General features: G+C 37.6%; 2 protein-coding genes across 2 annotated transcripts in view; both read left to right on the top strand.

Annotated features, from left to right (window-relative positions):
• MGAT4D (MGAT4 family member D) overlaps nucleotides 1-4,317 on the top strand; it is a 53,366-nt gene extending 49,049 nt beyond the window's left edge. Inside the window, exons 11-12 of the mRNA XM_021679353.1 lie at nucleotides 1,538-1,713; nucleotides 4,224-4,317. Of these exons, the coding sequence (XP_021535028.1) occupies nucleotides 1,538-1,713; nucleotides 4,224-4,317 (270 nt within the window). The remainder of the gene's footprint in view (nucleotides 1-1,537; nucleotides 1,714-4,223) is intronic.
• Nucleotides 4,318-9,770: 5,453 nt separating this feature from the next.
• CLGN (calmegin) overlaps nucleotides 9,771-22,370 on the top strand; it is a 58,809-nt gene continuing 46,209 nt past the window's right edge. The window contains exon 1 of the mRNA XM_021679335.1: nucleotides 9,771-9,836. The gene's annotated coding sequence lies outside the window, so the exon portion shown is untranslated. The remainder of the gene's footprint in view (nucleotides 9,837-22,370) is intronic.

Here is a 22,370-nt window from a genome sequence, read left to right on the forward strand (position 1 = left end):
TCCCAAAGGCTGTATTTCAGAATGGATTAAATTTAATTGTATAAAATTTTTAGCTTTGTTTATATTTTTCAAGCAATATGCACATATCTGGCTAAAAATGAATAAAAAGAGGAGCTTATAATAAAAGGCAACAACCCCCTACACTTCCCCAGCCCTATCTCACTCACCAGAGGCAATGACATTTCATCAGTTCTGGTTTAAATGCCTCTGGTAGTTTTCTTTATATTGCTAAATAATATGCTTATGCTACTAATTTTTATTTATCCACATTATTTTTCCTGCAGTACAGATGAATATTTAGCTCAGATACTTATTCATTTTTATTATGTCTTAGTCAGTTTCGGCTGCTAAGACAAAAATACCACAGACTGGGTGGCTTAGACAACAGAAATTTATTTCTCACAGTTCCAGAGGTTGGAAAGTCCAAGATCAGGGTTCCAACATGGGGGCTTTTGGTGAGAGCCCACTTACTGGTTTGTAGACAGTGTCTTCTAACTATATCCTCACATGGCCAAGAGTAGAGAAAGCTCTAGTCTCTTTATCCCCTTATGAAGGCACTAAACTCATTCATGAACCCTCTGGACCTAATTATCTCCCCAAACCCCCATTTCCAAATACACTGAAGACTTAGGCTTCAACATATAAATTTGAGGAAGGGGACACAAATAGTTGATAGCATATTACGACTTTAATTATTTTGCCCCTTTCTTTTCTAAGTTCTCTTTTCTGAAAGAATAATCAAATATTAAACTTACTGAATTGATCTCCTATATGTCATAGCTTTTATTTACTATTTTTTTTAAAGATTTTATTTATTTGAGAGAGAGAGCACACGAGCGAGAGCTAGAGAGAACATGAGCAAGGGAAGGAACAGAGGGAGAAGCAGACTCCCCATGGAGCAGGGAGCCAGACATGGGCCTCTGGGCTGAGGCTTGATCCCAGGATGCTGAGATCACGACCTGAGCCAAAGGCAGACACTTAACCGACTGAGCCACCCCGGCGCCCCTTATTTACTATTTATGTCACTTGTTTTTCTATGTACTAGGGTGGGTTCCTTGACAAATTTTTCTCATGAATGTTTTGTTTTTATTTTGTTCCTTTTTTTCCTACCATCTACTTGTTTTGTGGATACAATTTTCCTCAAATCTCAGAGTATTAGATCTTTTCATGAAACATTTTTAAAGTTCTCTTCTGTATTCTGAATGAGCTGTTTTTTTCTGTGACCAGATCAATCTGCTTGTCTATTTTGATCTGTCTCTGTTAGGTTGCACACTTCTCTCAAATATTTAGAGATTCTTGGTTGTCTGGTGGCAATATGAGTAACTTATTTCCTCTTCCTCCTGTCCCCTCCCCCGACACTGCATCTATCTTCATATTCCTTTATAAAATTGAAAGGAATGAGATTTCCTGAGAGTTTTTGGTACATGGGTAGAATTTGTTGGCTTACAAACTCTGTTTTAGAGTATGCGGGTGACTAGGTTGTGATTGTTTTGTGTTGGAGTTTTTTGTTTTTTGTTTTTCTGTTTTGTTTTTCCAGTGGTTTGAGAGAATGGGCAACAACATGCCAAAATATAGAGAGTTTTGTTCTGGGGCGTTAGTTCATGCACTGCCTGAGCTAGTTACATCCAGGTGGCACATCCAGCTTTCCTTAGAGAAGAGTCTGTATGTGAGTTGCCTGGGACGTAAAGTCCTTGCTACTTTTGTGGGCTGTGGGTACTTCTCACACAGACCCACTTCCTTCTCTAGGTTTAGCCTAGTTTCGCTCCCATCGTTCATCGAATTTGCTGTCTCCATTCTAGCCCTGTTCCTGGTGCTGAGGTCACAGATTTCTCAGCTCCGCTGTCAGTCCCCACTCTTCCATCAGATTTATATGTCTTGCTAATTTGATTAAATGTCTCCTCAGCTGAGAGCCCCCTCCATTCTTTACGTTGTTTGGAGTTACATCTTTTCTGCTCATTTCCTATCATTTCGGTGGGGTCTAGCTGTCCACCACCTAGAACCAAGAGTTCGGATATTACATTTCAACTTTTTATGAATTTTAATTTTATTTTTAATTTAATTTTTTAAAAAGATTTTATTTATTTATTTGACAGAGAGAGACACAGCGAGAGAGGGAACACAAGCAGAGGGAGTGGGAGAGGGAGAAGCAGGTTTCCCGCCGAGCAGGGAGCCCGATGTGGGGCTCGATCCCAGGACCCTGAGATCATGACCCGAGCCGAAGGCAGATGCTTAACGACTGAGCCACCCAGGAGCCCCTCAAATTTTAATTTTATTAAGTAGAATAAAATTTACATTCATGACTTCAGCGAGATAAATGTCACCCTTTTTTCTTTAACCAGGTCCAACTAGCAACACTTGTGTTGCTACGCTTTCCTTAATATTCATTTCTTTAAGTCTTTAAAAAAATTTTATGTAAAATTTGTTCCTTAATCAGTTAAATTATATATTACACTTCTCATAAAACTTTATTTTTATTTTTATTTCTTTTTGAAGATTTTATTTATTCATTTGAGACAAAGACACACAGAGAGAGAGAGAGCATGAGCAGGGGGAGAGGGAGAAGCAGGCTCCCTGCCGAGCCAGGGGCCCGATGTGGGGCTCATCCCAGGGCCCCGGGATCATGACCCGAGCCGAAGGCAGACGCCCAACCATCTGAGCCATCCAGGCACCCCTCATAAAACTTTTTAAAATGCAAGATAAATTTTCTATAGCTCATTAAGGAGAAAAAATAGTTTGGTTTATTTCTATTCATCTAGCTTGTAGTTAAAAATAATTTAATAAACGAAAAACTTGTCTTAGTGATAAATTTTCTAGGTTTTAAGTTTAAAAATTTTGCCTATGTCATCAGTTTAAATGTTCTTTATCATTTCATGTCCTAAATCTGTAATAAAATAAAAAATTTCTTTTAGAAACAACTAAAATATTTCTGTATGAATAATTTCTGAAAACTCAAAAGTAATTAAAGTTTTGGGGCACCTGGGTGACACAGTGAGTTAAGCGTCTGATTCTTGGTTTTGGCTCAAGTCATCATCTCAGGGTTGTGGGATTGAGCCCCCTGTTGGGCTCCACACTCAGCGCTGAGTCTGTTTGGGACTCCCTCTCTCCTCTTCCTCTGTCCTCCCTCCCCCCACCGCGCTCTCTCTCTCAAATAAATAAATAAATCTTTAAAAAAAGATAAAGCTTTTCTGCTGATAAGCAAGCGAATAGTGTGTTTCTATAATTTGCTAGTGCTTCATCCTACATGAAAAGTTATTTTTGTTTTACTGCAGCGTACTGGGGTGTTTCGAGGTGTTGGAAGTAGGGTTACCAGATAAAATACAGGATATCCCACTTAACCTCGAATTTAGTTAAAAAATAACTTTTTCTTTTGGTATGTATGTATTACCCATTTGTTTATTGCTGTTGCTAAATCTGGAGGTGCCTAATTGGAGGTGATGGAGGGAAAGAAGTAGATGGATATTTCCCATCAAAATGCTTTAACTGGATTATTTGAGTTTATGCTTTTGACTTTTATTAAAGAATGATATATGGCATATTTGCATTTTCTTCAAAACTGTTATTTCAAGTTTTATGTTTCTTTTCTATGTAAAGATACATGTGACAACTTTCTCTTAGAATTTGGAGCTAGAAAAAAGATACTCTTCCCAAAGAATTGTCATGATTCCTTTTGCCCATTATGGATATTTTTGTTCCCTTTGACTAACAAGAAATTCAAAACTAATTTCATATGAAATGTAGTACTCATAGTATATTCACAGCAAAATTTCTCCAGTTCTAATTTTATATTACTCTCTGATTTTCTTTCATATATTAGTGTTAAAAGATTATTATGTCTTTACTTTGTTATCCTAAATCTTTTCAATATTTATATTTTAAATTATAAAAATAAAAATAAAGTGAATGTTTAAAAATATCTGTACCTTATCTATGTTTGTTGGCTTAAATGATTGTCCAACAATATAGACTTCCCAGGTATCCCAGGGACGGAAGTCTACTTCCAAAAATTTTAACGCCAGGACAGTATTAAAACTGATATTGTCTAATACATCTTAAGAATCGTGTCTTTCACCAATGTAAAATTATCTTCTCTACTTATAAGGGGAAAGCGTGGTCAAAAGGATAGAATAAGGAAAGAACGTTATCAAAAATCTTCATGAAAATAATTATATCCTTGTGAATTAATGTTATTTCTAGATGTTACAGGTTTCTTGTTTTTATTTCAGAAAATACGAAGATAATAAGCATAACAAGAAAAAACTCTGTAATACCTTGGAACCTCAGATAACCTTGCTTTCTCATGGCATTTTTCAGAGATGATAATAATGAAAATTGTATTGAAGAGGAGAAAACAGTAAACAAACTACTAGGCTTGAAAGTATTAATAACTACCTCTTACGTCAAGAAAAATTAGAATGTTTGTTTATGATGTTTGTACCATTACTATTACAATTTAGTTTAAAAATAGTAAAGGCAGGTAAGTTTTTGAAATTAAGAAATGTATTTTATTGACTTAGATAGTGATGCTATCACATAATCTCAGTAAATAGCTACAAGTTTAGAAACTTGCCATTGTCGCAGACAGGTTCTGTGTAAATTGGCAAATGTTCTTACCCATTTTGTAGGACATCTAAAGTAGTAGAAAGCACAATTACAAGCAAGCCTGTGTCTGGCAGTGCCACAGTATCTTCTTTTCTTTTAAATAATTTCATTTAAAACTATAAACTTACGCCTAAGTGCCATTTGAGCTGATTACCAACCTCTTGATATTTATGTATTCTGATAGTCATTCAGTTCTAAAGATTTATAATTTCTCTTATTACCTTTTTAGCTCATGGGTTATTTGGGAGTGTTTTCCTTTTTTTCAAGTATATTGGTTTTTGCCTCCTTTTACTGTTGATTTCTTATTTAAGTACATTGATGTTAGTGAATTTTATCTGTGTGATAATATTTGAGAATTGTTATGAATTCTAATGTTTCATGTGAATTTGAGAAGAATCTATAGTCTCTGTACACTCCCTTTAAAATACGTTGCATTCATTTGTTTTTTATAAATGTTAGTTTTGTGCTTTAAAAATGTCTTCTTAAAATAAATTCTATTTATTGGGTGCAGTATTCTCTTACATCAGGCTTTTTAATTTACTTATTCAAGTTTTTTAAATTCTTACAAATTTGTCTGCTTGAATGATCTATCAGTTTCTTAGAGAAGTCTCTTAAACTCCCCTATCCTTCTTGTTATTCTGTTGAGTTTTACTTTATTTATTTTGGGAAATAATAAGAGATGTTTCTTCTTCCTTCTGATTTTTCAATAAAATATGGAAATCGTACTTTATACTGCTAGCTGTATTATCCATCCTTGAGTGCCAAAACTTTATATTTACCTCAGTCTGAACTGCGTCACATACCAACATATAAGGAGAATATGAAAGCTGAACTGTTCACATGTGTCTATTTCATTCTCCCCTTTTAGAAAAGAAGAAGCAATATGTCAAGTATATTTCAGTAAAGCCAGGGGGAAGGAGGAGAGAAGAAGAAAAGACATTACATGTCTGTTACAAAAATTTTTTGATTTTTTTTTTTAAGATTTTATTTATTTATTTGACACACAGAGAGAGCACAAGCAGGGGGAGCAGCAGAGGGAGAGGCAGAAGCAGGTTCCCTGCTGAGCGGAGAACCTGATGCAGGGCTCCATCCCAGGACCCTGGGATCATGACTTGAGGCGAAGGCAGATGCTTAACCGACTGAGTCACCCAGGAGCCCCTACAAAAATTTTTAGTTTGACTTAAATTTTGGACTGAAGTACTCTGAGAGTGGCAGACGCTAGAATGAAAAAAAAGAAAGAAAGAAATTGAAGAACAGCCTTAAAAATTCAACCCCAATAACTGCTGTCCTTAATGAAATGATTCCAGGACAGAGAATTTGATAGCACAAAGCATTTCCAGAAAATGTTCATAGTACAGGCAGGAGAGATGCCCCCGGTTTCCATCCCCATCCCGACTGCCCAAATGCTGAATGTTTGGACTGTTTCACTCACCACCCGTGGTCTCTGGTCTGAGGTGTATGAGAAAGGGGCAATTTGGAGAACCCCTGACACCCATCTGGGATAGAGCAGAGCAAATAGTGCTTATTGCTTGGTTTGGGAATTTGTTTTATTGCATTCATAGTGATTTCACTGTTTAAAATCACTTTTCTTCAAGCATTCAGATGAAAGCATTTGATATATTTATGTCACTGACTCAGTATAGCAGATGAGTTTGTAGAAACCACATTCAGACAAGATCCTACCGAAATCTTTTTTTTTCCCCCTCAAACACTACTTTTGTAGTAAATAGAAGCTCTGCAAACTTTGGAGACATGATAAGTGAGATTCTCTCAAGTATTGAGATAAGCTACCAACAAGCTACCATAATATGGTAATATTACTAATGTTAGTAGTAATAGCAAATGTGACTACACTCTTGGGTAAATGGGAGTTAACCCTCTACCAACATAGGTGTGTAACAATAACTTGGGTTTTGTTGTATACTCTTAAATGGACCTTCCACTCTGTGGCAGAGTTGCAGCAAATACGAACAAATAATGGGAGCTAAATCTGGGCAAGCATTTTCCCATGAAAACTATTTACTATGTTTTTCCCCTTAATTACCTTTTTTCCTCCTAATTACATTTTTAGATGCTATGTTATTAATAGCCAGTCATAGGCAATGAATTATGAGGAAGTTTATATGAGCTGGTGTTTGTTTTGGCAATATTAGTTTTCTTTCTAAAAGCCCAGATAAAAATGAAGATTTCTTGGGAGGATTCAGTTTACCGAAATTGATGTTAATAGAGACAGAAAGCATAAACGAATGAATTTTCATTGAAGAAATAAAGTTACTGAGAAATAACAAGCACAAAGAGACATTAGGCCTAGATGATTGCACAAGGGAACTTAACTAAACTTTGAGAAAACAGTCCCAGTGTTTTAAAGTTGTTTCAGAGTATAGCAAATAATGGAAAATTTACTAATTCTTTTAGTGATGTAAGTATAACATGAATACCTGGTCTTAATAATGATAGAACAAAAAAGAAAACCACAGACCTATATCATCTATGATGATTGATGCAAAAATCTTAAATGCGATACTAGAAATTCCTAAGCCACATGAAGAAAACAACATACCATGACCTGGTTTTTTGATACCACGAGTGCAAGGATCTGGGTAGGATTCTTACTAATAGGTCTAAGGAGAAAAATGTGATTACCTCCACAGAAAAATGCAACACTTATTTTCTATAAGAATATTAAAATTACAATGAATGGATACCTTAACATGATAAAATTAGGGCCAGATAAACATATATGAAAAATATATGTACTAAAAATTATTTGTCTCTATGAAATTAGAATCTCATTGAATGTCTTGTATTTTAATTTGTTAAATCTGACAGTCATAGATACCTCAATTCTAAAAATGGTTCTTTATTTAATGAGGAAACACTGGAGGCATTTCTACTAGCATCAGAAACAGAGCAAATGATCCCCACTGTCTCCAGGACTGTTACATTGTTCTGGCAAGGTTAGCCAATGAAATTTGATAAGAAAAAACGATTACAGGCATAAGAATTGGAAAATTAAAAATAAAGTTCTATTTGAAGATAGCATGATACTATATGTGGAAAAACTTAGGGGACTTAATCACAAAACTAATTTAAATAAAATAATTCAGCAAGATCTCAGGATATAGGTTTAGCATTCAAAAATGAGTAACTTCTTAAAAGTGATAATAAACCCTTAGAATATATGATGATCGAGAAAACCTCTTTTATAATAGCAGTGAAAAAGATATTTAGGAATAAACCTAAGAAGAAATGTACAAAACCAGGAAACTCTTGGAAGTGATGGAAGTAGTCTGTATTTTGATTGAGGAAGTGGTTGCAGAGGTATATACACCTGTCAAAATTCATCAAATTGTAAACTTTAAAGGAATGGTATTTTGTGTATGTAAATTTCAATGAAGATCCAAAGATAAATGTGCAAAACCTATACAAAGAAAGCTGTAAAACACTCCTAAAGATGCAAGAGACTCAAGCAAATAGAAAGGCTTTTCTCTTCTTGGATAGGACATCTGATGTTAGTTCTTCCTAAGTTAACTTACAATTTTATTGTGATCCCAAAAGCTTGACAGCGCATTCTGTTGGGTGAGGTTATGTGGAAATAAACATCCTCATACACTGTTAATGGGGATAAAAAATGATATAACTCCTAAGGAGGAGATTTGGTAATATATAAGAAAACTACATAGCATTTTAAAGCACAGTGAGGGACGTCTGGGTGGCTTGGTGGGTTGAGCAACAAACTCTTGATTTCTGCTCAGGTCATGATCTCAGGGTCTTGAGATCCAGTCCCATGTCCGCTGGGCACTCAGCAGGGAGTCTGCTTGAGATTCTCTCTCTCTCTCCCTCTGCCCCTTCCCCTGCTCGCACTCTCTCTCACTCTGTCTCCCAAATAGATAAATAAATCTTAAAGAAATATATATATATAAAACCACAACGAGACATCATTGATCGACCTCTGGAAGGGTTAAGACTGACCATACCAGGCAATGGTGAAAGCGTAGCATAACTGGAACTCTCATACTATATTGCTGGTAGGAACGTAGAACAGCTCAGCATTTTCTTAAAACAGTTAAACATATGCCTACCATACATCCCAGCTATTCAAAATCAGTCAAGATTTACTATAAAATATTAGAGAAAGCTGCATGGTAAACCATCAATGGGGCAAAGAAGCTTATGATTCAATCCTACCTTTGTGCTATATTTTTATTTTTGGTGTGTTGATTAAAAGTACAGGCTCTGAGAGAGACAGACCTGGATTTGAGCCCTATTTGTTAATCAAAGGTTCGGGCAAGTAATTATCTTTAGTTCCTTCACCTGGGTTGTTGTGATGGTTAAATGAAATCATGAATGTAAAGCCCCTAGAGTACAGTGAGCGCAATAAATGTTACCAATTCTTACTAATAGTATTTCGGAAAGAAAATGTATTTATTATGTCAACATTTAATAGATCTATATTTATCATACACACCCACACGAAATAGGAAGCCTCCCCGAGGATCACAATGACTTCCCGTTTTTGTTTTTTTTTTAAAGATTTTATTTATTTATTTATAGGACAGAGAGAGACACAGCGAGAGAGGGAACACAAGCAGGGGGAGTGGGAGAGGGAGAAGCAGGCTTCCCGCCGAGCAGGGAGCCCGATGTGGGGCTCGATCCCAGGGCCCTGGGATCACGACCTGAGCCGAAAACAGACGCTTAACGACTGAGCCACCCAGGCGCCCCGACTTCTCGTCTCTCAACATATAGAATTCTATGAAAAGCCTGGGGTACTAAGTGGGCACTGTTCAGAAACGTGATTTATATAAAACTCAGGACCCATTTATGCGCAATAGCAGGCGGACCCCCCCTGAATGCAGAGGACAAGTGCTCCTCGTGGGGAGAAAGTCTTCGGGCTAATGAGGAAATCGTGCCCTGCCGGTCCAGGAGACCCGTCCACCCCACAACCGGCCGGCGGAGCTGGCGCGAGCCCCAAGGGCGCGCTTTATGGCGGGCTCCGCAGCTCAGCGCAGGCCTCGCCCAGCAGCGCCCCTCCGCGGCGGTTGAGCCCCTCGGTTCAGGTGCGCGCGGCCCGCGCCTCCGGCCACCGCCTGCTCCCCGCCTGCGGCCGCACGCGCATGCGCGGTTAGCAGTCGCTGCTGAGCGGCCGCCGGCGGGATTGGTCTGGGGAAGTGCGGGGACCAAGTGGCAGCGACTCGGACATCTGAGCTGCCGCTGCCGAAAACGGGCCCGCCGGACAGGTGCGTGGGCAGTAGGCCACTTCCCTGCTGCTCTTTGCGCTCGGGCTAGGGTAAGGAATGAGAGTCATTGCTTCCACGCCCAGGGCGGGGATTCCTGGCCGCGTTGCTTTCTCTGGCGACCCGCCAGGCTGAACAGGTTGGGGCCGGGTGAGGGGCTGGCTTTTGAATTCGGGGATGGAGGTGCCCCGAGCGAGGTTCTTGGGTGCGCTCTCCCGGCCTCGGGAGGAGGAAAGCCAGCCACCGGTGGGGGGAGTTGATGCCACGCCGGGTCCGTTGGGTCCTCCGGAACTGCTGTGTCCACCCGCTGCGCTGAGGCTGGGGCTGGGGCTCAGGGAAGGCTGGTGCCTTCTCCATCCCGACCTGTCCCCGAGGGCTTGAGCGGCCCCAGGGAGCCGAGTCCGTTATTCCAGCGGTTACCATTTCAGCCCCGTTCCAAGCTCGAGCCCCGGCGCGCGCTCCCGAGGGGTGTACGGAGGGCCGGCGAGTGTCTGGGCGCAGCTCACCCCACTCGCAGTTTTCACGAAAACGTGAACAAAACCTAAAAAGGCTCGGCTTACGCAGTCCCCGCCTCTCTGAAGGCGAAGAGACCCAACCATCTTAGAGGGTGGCCACTCCCTAGATGCGCTGCCTGGAGCCCGGTGTGCGCCGCCAGGGAGGGAGCGGGAGGGTTGGGTTGAATCCACTGAAGCCCTAATTACTATAGACTCATTATCGCCCAAAACCTGTTTACGATCAATCGGACACTTTAACTGATTTTATTTATAGCATCGCCCGAGCAACAAGGAGGAGGCATTTGCTTGGGATTAAAAAAAAAAAAAAAAAAGCAGGTGGCAACAAAGCTCAGAAGGGGGAGAGAGAAAGTGACCCTGGGAAGTCTCAAATTAGAAAAAAAGTTAATTTATTTTGAAACTTTTTGGTTCATTAAAGCCATCAAAACCCTGATCTAGTCTTAAGATTTTGCTTGCTTTTAAAATTTTTACATCACTCTAGGTCATTTAATCACTCTAGGTAGCCTTCCTTTGGTAATTGTAAATTGGCCTTTTTTCACTTTACATTTCTGCCTTCACGTTTAGTTGGTTTGATCTTCCAATACCATTTAGACCTATCCCCAAAGCCTTAGAGCAAGATAATCTATATTATCTAGTTGATAAAGTTAATTATTATGTATGAACCATGTAAGTATGTTGATGGATCTCTAGAAATTGAACAGTGTTATAAGTTAGCCTTACTGCTTTTCAGGGCCTAGTAAGTTTTAGTGCTCTTAATTAGAAAGTTAGAATTGTCAGTTTTAATGGACCTTTAAATCATCTAGTTTGACCCTTTCACTTGACAAATGAAAAAACAAGCCCCAGGCAGTTTTAACCTCTTGCCTTTTTAATAATAGAACTAGGAGCTTGGTGTGATGGTGCCAAGTTCAGTGTACTTTCTATTATATCATTCTGTAGTTGAGTTCCTCCTAAAACTGCAGGACAACTAAAACTTTAAAAATAGTGATTTTCAAACTGTACTTTTGAGGCATACCAGTGTTGGGTGAGTCCTCAGTCAGCCATTGGAAATGAACAGCAGAAAGGCATCTCGGTTATAAGATACAGCATACAGAATAGCATTTAATGTATTACATAGGTGAATGTTGAAGGGAGTGAAATAAATGAGTCTTAAAAGGACAGAATTTATGCTGAGAACTGCAGAGAACTGTTGTACATTTTTATAAACAGTAAAATAAGACTTGTTTTAGAAAACTCATACTAGAGAGAAGGTGGAGGAAAGATTTAGAGATTGGCAAGACTGGAAGTGAAGAGGCAAAGTGGGAGTTTGCTAATCTACTTCAGAAATGATAGATTCCTAAATCAGGCTATGGCTTGGGGATAGAACAAGACATTTAAGAAATGCCCAAGTGTGTTCAGCTACCAATGACATAAGGGATCCGTGAGAAAGAATAATCTTAAGATAATGGCAAAGTAACTTGACTGGTTTACTTGACTGGAGGTACAGTTAGTTAATGGAGGAAGAGTGTTCAGGAGCTAGAGAAGCAGGTTTGGGAGGAAAGACTAAGTTCAAATTAGGAGAAGCTTTGGGACATCCTTGAAGATGGATAGTGATTTGAAATTAAGGAATGACTTTTGAGCTGTGGATAAGATTTGGGAGTCCCTGGCTAGCTTTTATAGGTAGAAGCCAAGAGTATATGTCTTGTGAGAAGAGAGTCTGGGGACAGAACTCTAAGGAATAGCAACATTTACAGAAGATTGCAGAAAGTGCCTGTGCACAAGGCAGAGAAAAGGAAGAGAATCAAGAATCAGGAATGGTGGGGCACCCGGGTGGCTCAATTGGTTAAGCGACTGCCTTCAGCTCAGGTCATGGTCCCAGGGTCCTGGGATCGAGCCCCGCGTCGGGCTCCCTGTTCCACAGGAAGCCTGCTTCTCCCTCTCCCACTCCCCCTGCTTGTGCTCCCTCTCTCGCTGTGTCTCTCTCTGTCAAACAAACAAATAAAATCTTAAAAAAATAAAAGAATCAGGAATGGGGACAAGAAAACCAAGGGAGGAGATGGTTCCAAGAAGGAGGCAGTTAGGAGGAGCAGTAAGGCAATAGAACAGAAAAATGTTATTGTACTTATCAGCTAAGACTTTGTTTGTAGCAACGGTTTCAAAGAAGCTATAATCAAGGAGCTCAGGAATAATAAAAGTATTAGTTGTCATGGCTGCCATAACTAATTACCACAAATGTAGCATCTTAAAGCAATACAAATTTATTTTCTCTAGTTCAGTAGGACTGTCTGCTGAGGGCTGTTTTCAGCCTCTAGAGACCACTCACATTCCTTGGCTCATGGCTCCCTTCCTCTGTCTTCAAGGTCTGTCTGGTGGGTGGAGTCCCTCGCTCTTCATATCTCTTCTACCCATCTCTCACGGACTTCCTCTTCTACTTTTAAGGGCGCATGTAATTGTATTGGGCCCACCTAGGTAATCCAGGATATTCCTTCTATTTTAGGGTCAGCTAAGTAACCACCTTAGTTCCGTCTTTAAAGCCCCTTTTGCTATGTGAGGTAACATTCATAAGACCCAAGGGTTAGGGTGCCAACATCTTTGGGGGGTCATTATTCTGTCTACAATAGGAAATTAGAAGTATTAACAATTAGTGAAAACATTCTTTCTAGCTTTTGTTAAAGAGAGGAGATATCTAGAAACATTTATGTTATCTAATATGTGATCATTATAGTTCTAATAGTAAGCCAGTTATCTTCTTAAATATGCTGAAATTTATGTAAGTACTCTGTAGAATTTAAAGGATCATACTAATGTTGGTTTTTATATTTTTATATAACCTTAAATTCCATTAAAAGCTTTGCTAGAAAGATTTTAAAAGCCATTTAAACTAACTATATATATGTGCATAAGTCATAGTTTGGATACACATAAAAGTATGGCTTTTCAAATATAAAACCCACAGAAACTGGAATGTATGTCTAAAGGATGGAATATAAAATATTTAACTTTATATTTTATAGACCTAGAACTTTAATCCCATTTGGTGAGGATTAAATTATTAAACCTTCTAACCTTAGAGCCTTAATAAAAGGAATGTATAGCCTGAAACTTGACCTAACTTTGAGTCTTCCCCCTCAATTTAGCAGCACTCTGTATTCTTGAGTAAGAATACACTTTCCTTGTATATAAACGGGATGCCAATACTTTCACCCCAGAGTGCTGCAAAGATTGGAATTAATGTGTTTGCAAAACAGTGTGTACTTGGTACAGCACTTCTTACTCTTTTTGCTCCGCTCTTCCTCTTTCAGTTCCTCCATCAGTGCTGCTTGCTTTGTCCTTGGCTAGGGAAATCACTCCTTTCTCGCCTTTGCATCACACTTGGTTCTTTTTTAAAAAAATTGTTTTTAAAGATTTTATTTATTTAGTTGAGAGAAGAGAGCGCAAGCAGGGGGAGCGGCAGAGGGAGAGAGAGAATCAAACTCCCCGCTGAGCAGGGAGCCCAATGTGGGGCTCAAACCCTGGACTCTGGGATCATGACCTGAGCCAAAGGCAGACGCTTAACCAACTGAGTCACCCAGGCGCCCCTGCATCACACTTTAAATGTAACTTTCTCAAGGAGGCTTCCTCTGATCTTTCTCCTACCATGTAAATTCAGTTCCCCAACTACCAACTCTTAGAACGAATTTACTTTTCTGTCACTTACTATGGTTTACATGTAATACCTGGATTAATTTTTCAGTGTTGGCTTTCCATCCTAGACTATAAGCTCTTTGAGATCAAGGGCTATGTATGTTTCACTAATTACGGTAAATTCAGTGTCTGACATAATTCCTGGCATGTAATTGGCAATCATAAATATTTGTTAAACGAATTTGTGAATGATGAATGTTAATATCTACTGGCTGACTTCCCCTGAATTTCTGGACACATAGCCATCATGAAATTAACAAATCCCTGGTGCAGTTCATTGTGAAGCATGCTAGTTTCTTTTGTGAGAAAATGGCTGCATTTCAAATGGAGTCTTGCAGCGTCTTTGGAAGAAGGTTGCCTTCTAAGATGCCACTGTTTCCTACCTCTCCACCTTGGATTTTCTGTGATCCTTCAAAGTGAATTTTCTATGTGCTACACAGAATGCCCTCTAATTTTGGTGAGAATCTGTCCTGTTTTATTTTGTGATATGGTAACATAAAACCTTTTAATCTGATTTTTCTGTTTACTATCTTTTCTAGCAAATTATGAATTGGTTTGTTAAAATGCAGTCTGTCTGTAACAAGATTCTGAAATAACTCATAATAAGAGATGTTTCTTCATAGATGTAGAGTAGAATTTAAAAATATGATTAATTTTCCCATATTAAATTAGATCATAAAATGCAAACTTTCTAGACCATTATTTCTCTTCTCTATATAAGTGCTTTTATTGTGTTAGTTTTACCAATGTCCTTACAAACTTTAGAGGGCCAGTGTTAGAAGTATTTACATAACTATTTTTCTCTCAAAACAGTAGTTACAGACATCTATTATGTAAGGATTTAGTCCATAAATTTTTCTAGCTGTTAATTCTAAAATAGGATTTTTCTCTTTAAGGATCTTGTAGACTTTTGTAGACAGTGAAAACTCCCTTTACTTCTGGCTTTTCTCTAAGTGAGTAGAAACCCTTCACTAAATTTATTGCTGCAGTGCTCCTCAACAACAAACTCATTCCAGTTGGTTGCTTAGTAACATCTATTTCCCTTTTTTCCCTCTCACTTAGGCACTCATTCATTCATTCATTCATTCATTCTATAAACGTGTTTCTGTTCCGATTCATCATGTGCCAGCACTCTTGGGTACTGTGAATACAGAAATGAGAAGGAGTTCCAGTCCTCAGCAGGCTTATATTTTTGTCTGTTTTGTGTTTTGCACGATGCCTTAAGCTATTCTTTTGGAACTATGCAGAGGTAGTATAAACCCTAAATATGTAAGTAAGTATATCATTCTAATGTTTATATAAACATGATTTTGAAAATGACTTCAGTGTGTAACTCAAATAATACTTTTATATCCAGGACTTCAGCTCTGTTCCTTTCATTAATCTCAGAACTTCAGTAGTTTCTCACTTTATAGGATCAGATCCAGGATCCTTGGAATGTTTTATAGTACTGTGGTGTCTGAACTGCCAGAAAGTTGCATTTTCAATTATTATTTCTGCTGTTATGGTTCTTTCTCTACTTTTTGTTGTATTGCTTGAGGTCTTTTCATTGTTTCTAGGTTTCTCTGACTTAAAAAAAAAATACCGGGTTTTAGTCAAAAGTATGTGTTAGTTAAGGTAATGCTCAAATAAATAGAAAATGAAAATATCCCAGAGACCTAACACAGTTTCTGGCTGCCAGAGTGGATTCTGGAGGAGTGGGTGGCTGTGGCGGTTAGTTGTATGTATCAACTCGACTGAACCACGAGGTGCCCAGGTACTTAGACATTATTCTGGGTGTGTATGTGAGGGTGGTTTTGGATGAGGTTAACGTTTGAGTGATAGACTGAGTAACGCAGATTGCCCTCCCCGGTGCAGGTAGCCTTCATCCAATCCATTGAAAGCCTGAATTGAACTGAGAGGCTGACCCTCCAGTGAGGAAGAGGGAATTCCTCCTGCCTGGTGTCAGAGCTGGCACTTCTATCATTTTCTGTCTTTGGACTCAAGCTGAATAATTGGCTGTATTTGGGTCTGGAGCCTGCTGGCTCAGACTGAAACTTATATCAGACTCAGACTCAGCCTATACCTACATCATTGGCTTTTCGAGGCCTCACCTAACTCCAAAGGAAATATAGTCATGTCCCCTGGAAAAAGAAAAAAAAGTTTGGTGATCAGCCAGCGATCTCTCTTGCACTTTACAATTATTGGGTATCCTGTGATTGTCTTTCCTTTTAGTGCTCCAGCTACCTTTGATGTGGGAGTGAGCATTACTTCAGTACCAGTAAACGAGCTGCACATTATAATTTGTGATTGTGGGCTCACAGTGGAGATTGAAGAGGGCTTGTAGGTGATGTTGGTGAAACTCTTTGAGGTTGATTGGGCTGCTTGGTCTTGGTTTCAAATATTAGCGAGAATGGTATCTCATACTTGGCCAAAGTTACTTGTACTTTAACTTGTTATTGAGTGAGCCCAGAAGCAGTGCGAAGAACATACACAAGATCAAAGATACAGGAAAATGGATGTACTTCTCCAGTGCCTCTCTTCTTCCTCAGGAAGGCACAAATGATATTTGGTGATTTCAGCAATCTTGTGGAGTAAGGAATACATAGGAAGCTTAGAATCCTGGACCTGCTAGCTTTTATATGTTTGTAAGCAGGGAAGGGGGGATAGCATTAGCATTAAATGTTCTACCTTATACCATATAAACAAATTCTTGCTGCACTAAACATGCATAACTTAGGACAACCATTTAAATCAATAAGGAAACAGAAAACTTGAACAACACTATATACCAATTGGACTGCATAGACATATTATATAGAACACTCCATCTAACGACAGAGAGAAAAATTAATACCAATCAATTGAAATAAATATTAATACCAATCTTCTTCCAACTCTCCCAAAAAATCGAAGAGGAGGGAATACTTCCAAAGTCATTCTGTGAGGGCAGTATTACCCAGATACCAAAGCCAGGCAAAGACACTACATGAAAAGTACAGACCAATATCACTGATGAATATTGATTCAAATACATTATTTTTCTTAAGTGCACATGGAATATTTTATAGGATAGACAATATATTAGTCCAAAAAACAAATCTTAATAAATTTTTAAAAACTGAAATCATACAAAGTATTTTTTCCAATTATAATGTAATGAAGTGAGAAATCAGTAGCAGAAGGAAAACAGAAAAACCCACATCTATATAAACAACCAAAAGGCCAAAAAGGAAATTAGAAAATGTCTTGAGATAGATGACAGAAACGCAACATACCAAAACTTAATGGGATACAGTGAAAATTTTGTTAAGAGGGAAATGTATAGCTGTTGATGTTTACATTAAAAAATAAAAATCTCAAATTCACAACTTACCTTTATACCTTAAGGAACTAGAAAAACCAAAACTAGCAGAAGGAAGGAAATAATACAGATTCAATGAGAGATAAATGTAATGGAGAGTAGATAAATAATAGAGAAAATCATTGAAACCGAGAGTTGGTTTTTCAAAAAGATCAACAAAATTAACTAACCTTTAGCTACATTGAGTAAGAAAAAAAGAAGACTCAGCTAAAATCAGAAGTGAAAGAGGGGACATTACACCTGATTCTATAGATATAAAAAGGACTGTAAGAGAGTATTATGAAGAATTATATGCCAACAGCTTGATAATCTAAATGAAATGGATGAATTCCTAGAACATACAATCTATTAAGACTAAATCATGATGAAACAGGACCTAGAACCAATAAGGAGATTGAATCAGTAATCAAAAACCTCCCAATAAATAAAAGACCAGGAGCATATGGCTTAACTAATAAAGTCTACCAAACGTTGAAAGAAAAATTAACACCAGTCCTCCTCTAATTGTTTTGAATAATTAAAGAGGAAGGAACACTTCAAAACTCATTCTGTGAGGGTAGGGTTATCCCGATACCAAAGCCAGACAAAGAAGCTACAAGAAAACTACAGACCAATATCCGTAATGAATATTGATGCAAAAATCCTTAACAAAATACTAGCAAACAGAATTCAGCAGCACATTAAAAAGATTATACAACAGGGCGCCTGGGTGCCTCAGTCAGTTAAGTGTCTGACTGTTGATTTCGGCTCAGGTCATGATCTCAGGGTTGTGAAATTGAGCCCTGTGTTGGGCTCCACGTTCAGCAGGGATTCTCTCTCTGCCTCTCCCTCTGTCCCTCCCCCTGCTTGCATTCTCTCTCTCTCTCTTATAAATCTTAAAGAAAAAAAAAAAGATTATACACCATGAACAAGTGGGATTTATTCCTGGCATGCAAGGATGATTTAACATATGAAAATCAATCAATGTAATATAAACCATTACCAAAATGGAGGGAAAAAAAAACATGATCATCTCAGTTGATGCAACAATACCATTTGACAAGATTCAACACCCTTTTATGATAAAGACACTCAACAAACTGTGAATAGAAAGAAACTACCTCAACATAATAAAGGCCATATATGAAAAGCCAAAAGCTAGCACCATACTCAATGATGAAAGACTGAAAACCTTTCCTCTGAGAACTAGAACAAAACAAGTATGCCTGTTTTTGTCACTTCTATTCAACATAGTATTAGAAGTCCTAGCAGGAGCAATTAGGCAAGAAAAAGAAATAAAATTGGAAAGGAAGAAATAAAATTTATTCATAGATAACATGATCTTATATGTAGACAAAACCTAAACTCTACCAAAAAAACATGTTGAACTAATAAAGGAATGATGGTTGCCAGGGGCTTGAGAGAGGGAGAATTAGAAAGTTGTTGTTTAATGGTATCAAGTTTTAGTTTTATAAGATGAAAAGAGTTCTGGAGATTGGTTGTACAACAGTGTAAATGTACCTAGCACTACTGAATTGAATGGTTAAAATTGTTTTAAATGTTAACTTTTATGTTGTGTATTCTACCACAGCTAAAAAAAAATAGTTTAACTGCACAAATTAGTTAATTGTGTTTTGTAGTATTACCTCATTGTCAGCCTTGCCTGGCCATATTTTACCACTTCCTTTAAGAAATGATATGTGACAAACCTCACAATTTTGTTTGGAGCTGATGACATATTGGCACCATAGTGTGACAGGTAATACTGTGACCTTCATGATTTAATTCTTAGTTATCGGCTGGTCCATCACTGAATAATTATAGAGCACTCAAGAATTAAGCAGAAACTATTAGGTCTGTATTTCTGATTCTTATTTAAAAGGAATAAATAGCAGCAATGACCTTGACCTACATAATTTTTAAATGGAGACTATTATCTATAGAACTGTATTGCCTACAGAATGGTTTGTGACCAAGAGCAGTTTATTTTTAAGTATTTTACTTCTGTATTAAGGTAATATGGTCATTTCTGGGTAAATATCTTCATAGCTTAATACTAATAATCTAAATTTGAGAAATTTCCAAGAGGTTCAAAGTATGTGCTGTTACCATTTTTGTAATTTCTTTCTGTTGTTTTATCAAAAAGCACATAATAATGCAGCAGGATAAGATTAAAATATGAGGTAGCATGGTATATTGATGTACAGATCTAGATTCTGATCTTGTTTCACATTTCCAACCCATGTGACTTTGACCAAGTTGTTAAATTTGTTTTCAGTTTGTAGATTGGAAATAATAATGCCTTTTTATTCATGTCCTGGGCTGCAGAGATTAATTTAGCGCATTGCTTTATGCAAATGCATGATCATAGTCATAGAACTTTAGAGATTCAGATTTTTAAGATAAAAGATCTTCTAAACTTTTTTCCTGAAGCTTTGTCAATTATTTATTTCTGAAGGAAAGTTAGGAAGAACTATAATATAGAAAACAGAATGGGATTGCTCTGGATGAAGTAAGAATAGGGTTCCAGTAGAGTACTGCCTGCTTGGTTTCCCCTTAACTTTCCCAGCAGCCCAATACACCAGAACTCAAAGCACTTAGATATATTTTTTCAACAAATTAATTATTAAGAAACTAAAGTGTGTGTTCATTTTGAAGAAGAAGATGTAGGCCACAAGTGATATTAATGGTTGTTATTACTGCTATTATTTTATGCATTTCTGTTTTACTTAAATGTTATTGATAGTGAGTCAAGCAAGACACTTTACTATATTATGGAAATCATGGGAGGCTCTTAAAACTTTAGAACCGAAGCTTTTAGAATTATTAATAATTCATAAGCAATTTGCAAATGTACTCATTCCTGTGCCAGTTAGTAAAAAAGAATTTAAATAAACCTACCTATGGTTATTGAGTTAAATTGATCTCTTTAAGACATACAAATGGCTAACAGACACATGAAAAAAATGTTCGTCATTAGCCATCAGGGAAATTCAATTCAAAACCACACTGAGATACCACCTTACACCAGTTAGAATGGCAAAAATTGACAAGGCAAGAAACAACAAATGTTGGAGAGGTTGTGGAGAAAGGGGAACCTTCTTACACTGTTGGTGGGAATGCAAGTTGGTACAGCCATTTTGGAAAACAGTGTGGAGGTTCCTCAAAAAATTAAAAATAGAGCAACCCTATGACCCAGCAATTGCACTATTGGCTATTTACCCCAAAGATGCAGATGTAGTAAAAAGAAGGGCCATATGCACCCCAATGTTCATAGCAGCAATGTCCACAATAGCCAAACTGTGGAAAGAGCCAAGATGCCCTTCCAACAGATGAATGGATAAAGAAGATGTGGCCCATATATACAATGGAATATTACTTAGCCATCAGAAATGGATGAATACCCAACTTTTGCATCAACATGATTGGGACTGGAGGAGATTATGCTAAGTGAAATAAGTCAAGCAGAGAAAGTCAATTATCATATGGTTTCACTTACTTGTGGAACATAAGGAATAGCATGGAGGACATTAGGAGAAGGAAAGGAAAAATGAAAGGGGGGAAGTTGGAGGGGGAGACAAACCATGAGAGACTATGGACTCTGAGAAACAAACTGAGGGTTTTAGAGGGGAGGGGGTTGGGGGGATGGGTTAGCCTGGTGATGGGTATTAAAGAGGGCATGTATTGCATGGAGCACTGGGTGTTATATGGAAACAATGAATCATGGAACACTACATCAAAAACTAATGTACTGTATGGTGACTAACATAAAAAAATTGGTCTCTTTAAATTTACTTTCTATCTCAGTTACACTTCTTTTTATTATGATTCAGGGAGCTCAAACTCTTCTAACAAATAACAGCATACATCATTTTTTGTGTTGTCTTTGTCCATAAAGAGGGTGGTATTAACATACTTTTTAATATAGAATATTCCTATTATGGTAGATTGGTCAATTAAAAAAAACAACAACATGCATTTTTCAAAGTAAACTTCAGTGTTATAGCCAGTGTCCCATAGAAGAAATCAAGGCTTAACTGGCCCACATATTCACTTAAGTTTTGATCTCATTAGGAAGGGTTCTAATCACAGATCAATGAAACCAGGAACTAGTTCTTTGAAAAGATCAACAAAATTGATAAACCTCTAGCAAGACTTATTAAAAAAAAAAGAAGAGAGAGGACTCAAATAAAATTACCAATGAAAGAGGAGAGAAACAACTGACACCACAGAAATACAAACAATTGTAACAGAATATTATAAAAACCTATATGCCAGCAAATTGGACAACTTAGAAGAAATGGATAAATTCCTAGAAATGTGTAACCTATCAAAATTAAAGCAGGAAGAAATAGAAAATTTTGAATAGACCAAGCACCAGCAATGAAATGGAATCAGTAATCAAAAAACTCCCAACAAACAAAAGTATAGGACCAGATGGCTTCGCAGGCAAATTCTGCCAAATACTGAAAAAGAGTTAATACCCATTCTTCTCAAACCATTCCAAAAAATACCACAGGAAGGAAACCAAATTCATTCTATGAAGCCAGCATTACCCTGATACCAAAACCAGATAAAGACATCACAAAAAAAGAGAACTACAGGCCAGTATTTCTCATGAATATATATGCAAAAATCCTCAACAAAATATTAGCAAACTGAATCCAACAATATATTTAAAAAAATCATATACCACAGTCAAGTGGGATTTATTCCTGGGATGCAAGGTGGTTTAATACTCATAAAACAATCAACATGATATGTCACATCAATAAGAGAAAGGATAAAAACCATATGATCATTTCAGTATATGCAGAAAAAGCATCTGAAGAAGTACAAAATCCATTCATGGTAAAAAACAAAAAACAAAAACCCTCTGCAAAGTAGGTCTAGAAAGGAACAAATCTCAAAATAATAAAGGCCTTATATGAAAACCTACAGCCAACACAATACTCGATGGTGGAAAACATAGAGCTTTCCCCCTAAGGTCAGGAACAAGACAAGGATGTCCACTCTCACCACTTTTATTCAACAGAATACTGG

Source organism: Neomonachus schauinslandi, chromosome 2 (assembly GCF_002201575.2).
Source record: "Neomonachus schauinslandi chromosome 2, ASM220157v2, whole genome shotgun sequence".
Lineage (NCBI taxonomy): Eukaryota > Metazoa > Chordata > Mammalia > Carnivora > Phocidae > Neomonachus > Neomonachus schauinslandi.